Source organism: Penaeus chinensis, chromosome 13, assembly GCF_019202785.1.
Source record: "Penaeus chinensis breed Huanghai No. 1 chromosome 13, ASM1920278v2, whole genome shotgun sequence".
NCBI classification, from domain to species: Eukaryota; Metazoa; Arthropoda; class Malacostraca; order Decapoda; family Penaeidae; genus Penaeus; species Penaeus chinensis.
This window is the reverse complement of record NC_061831.1, coordinates 26,949,181-26,951,680: the sequence shown is the minus strand read 5'-3', so window position 1 is coordinate 26,951,680 and position 2,500 is coordinate 26,949,181. Positions and strand designations below refer to the sequence as shown.

The window sequence follows — 2,500 nt, the reverse complement described above, 5'->3', positions numbered from 1 at the left end:
GATTAATACAAGCTGATTAGAATAAAAAAGAGACATTGCAAGTCGAAGTACCCCACACTCGGTGAGTTGCCAGTTTGTTCTTTCCTGAAATTGGATGCACTTCAGTTCGCCAGACAGAGCGCTTAGGCCTGGCCAAAAGGGCGATGATCCCGGACTTGAGTTTGGTTTCAGAGATTCAATGCTGTTATTATTTATTATAGTCTTCATATTTTTGGGGGGAGTTATGTAAGACTGGTCTTATCCCCATACGATTATTTAAACTACAGTAAAATAGCAAGACATTTGATGTTTTATTTTGCCATGTTCACACCAGAGAATTACAGCTTACTTTAGCAGAAAGTACAGATTAAATGACTTGCCAAATGTTTTCCTGTACATGAGATAATCTCTACAAACTTGTTGATGTATGCAATAGGGGTAGGAATTGTAGAAAGTACACGAAAACTTACCTCCTTGTGAAAGCTCCTTAAGATTATGGATATTAATTAATAAGCCTCATCATTGGTCCTGGTCCACAGGCCTCTTCGCTGAAGTTCGTCGGCAGCCCAGACACTATGGACGCGGATGGATTTACAGTGTTCGAAGGCACGGCTTTCACGGGCAGCGAGTTTTACAGTGAATCGGACGCCGCCGATCTGGGACCCCTGACTAGACATGGCTCCTCCATCGTCATCACAGGGACCAGCCCCTGGACTTTCTACAGGTGAACTCATTCACCGTTTTGCGTACATCACACACAAAGACACTCGGATCGTCCATACATTCCTAGTCTTAATTATTTTTTATTATAAATACATTGAATGTTATACATATATATATATATATATATATATATATATATATATATATGCATATGTGTGTGTGTGTGTGTGTGTGTATGTGTGTGTGTGTGTGTGTGTGTGTGTGTGTGTGTGTGTGTGTGTGTGTGTGTGTGTGTATGTGTGTGTGTGTGTGTGTGTGTGTGTGTGTGTGTGTGTGTGTGTGTGTGCACAAACATATGTAAACATATATTTATACTATATATATATACATGCATGATACATATATATATATATATATATATATATATATATATATATATATGTATATATAGAGAGATATATATATATATAGACAGATAGATAAGTAGATATATGTATAGATACAGTATATATATACACACACGCGGTATATATGTATATATAGTATATATGTATATGTATATATATATACATATACATACACATACATATACTTATATGTGCGTGTGTGTACGTATACATGAGGAAAAGATGGCAGGCCAATGCCTGAATTTAGTTTTGATTCAGTGCAGGTCATCTTAGTCACACTCACACAGTTGTCCACACAACGGCAACCGCTGTAGCTAACCGCGCGCCTCTCCCCGTGCAGCGACAACTCCTGGTCCGGGCGCCACATGTGTCTCTTCCCCAACATCCACGACGAAGGAGCCAACGGCGAGGTTCTGAACTTTGGCTTGTTTCCTAATGTAAGTTCTTTTTTTCATCTGCTTCATTTTCTTCCGTTCCATACGCATTCTTGCATTTTCTATTTTATTTTAGGAATGGAAAAGTCTTTGTCATTTTTTTTTTTTTACTGTCTGCACAAGCTTAGCAAACACATCAGCAATTCTACTTTACCTTCATTATGTATCTACCCTATATTCGGTAATGGATCCCACATTTCTGAAGAGTTTGTGCGGATGTATGTATGCAGTTTTCTTCAGTATATTCTTTTATTTAATCAGAGAACCTGTGTAAATTCGGGGGGGGGGGGGGGGGGGTACGAGCCAAGAAGGAAAAAGGAATTATATAACTACATTTCGGATTGCCTTGGTGAGCGTTCCAATGTATGTGAGTGTTGCTTACACAGAATACTTCACTTAATTCAAATATTAAAATCACATTCTTTAAAAGGAGGCGTAGTGGTAAAATAAGATAAATGATAATTAAAAAAATAAGAAAAATAAGAAAATAAGAACCACATATTTCAAACACTTAATACAATCTCAGGTGGAAGACATCGGCATCATGGACAACAGCATCGGCTCGGTGCGGAAAGGCTGCTGGATCCCGAGCGAGGTCGAGTCCAAGCCACTCGAGGCCGAGCAACTCAAGGCCGAGCAACTCAAGGCCGAGCAACTCAAGGCCGAGCAACTCAAGGCCGAGTACAGGGGAAAGAACGGAGCTTGGGGAATCCTGGAGCCTTAAGCAGCCTGGCGGGGGGGGGGGGGGGGTATCTCCTCGTCAGGGAGACTTCTGTCCCAAGATCGCTGTCGTCGAGTTCAGCATGTTATCGTTATTGTCAACAAATAAACAGTGTAATGCCCTTAATTGTGACTTATATTCCATACTTATTGAATCCAGTCATGCTGAATACTTCTAATAGTAATAGTGCATAACTAGATTTATCTAATGGATCCTAATCAGATAGTCTAACTTGTACAATTTTGTTTTTATCAATAGCAGTGGCACTAGCTGCATCTTTGCTAAGAATAAATCGA

General features: G+C 39.7%; 1 protein-coding gene across 1 annotated transcript in view; it reads left to right on the top strand.

The window, feature by feature from the left end:
* LOC125031811 overlaps positions 1 to 2,330 on the top strand; it is a 3,477-nt gene extending 1,147 nt beyond the window's left edge. The window contains exons 4-6 of the mRNA XM_047622772.1: positions 519 to 703; positions 1,390 to 1,486; positions 2,010 to 2,330. Of these exons, the coding sequence (XP_047478728.1) occupies positions 519 to 703; positions 1,390 to 1,486; positions 2,010 to 2,207 (480 nt within the window). The 3' untranslated portion in view covers positions 2,208 to 2,330. The remainder of the gene's footprint in view (positions 1 to 518; positions 704 to 1,389; positions 1,487 to 2,009) is intronic.
* The last annotated feature ends 170 nt before the right edge of the window (positions 2,331 to 2,500 follow it).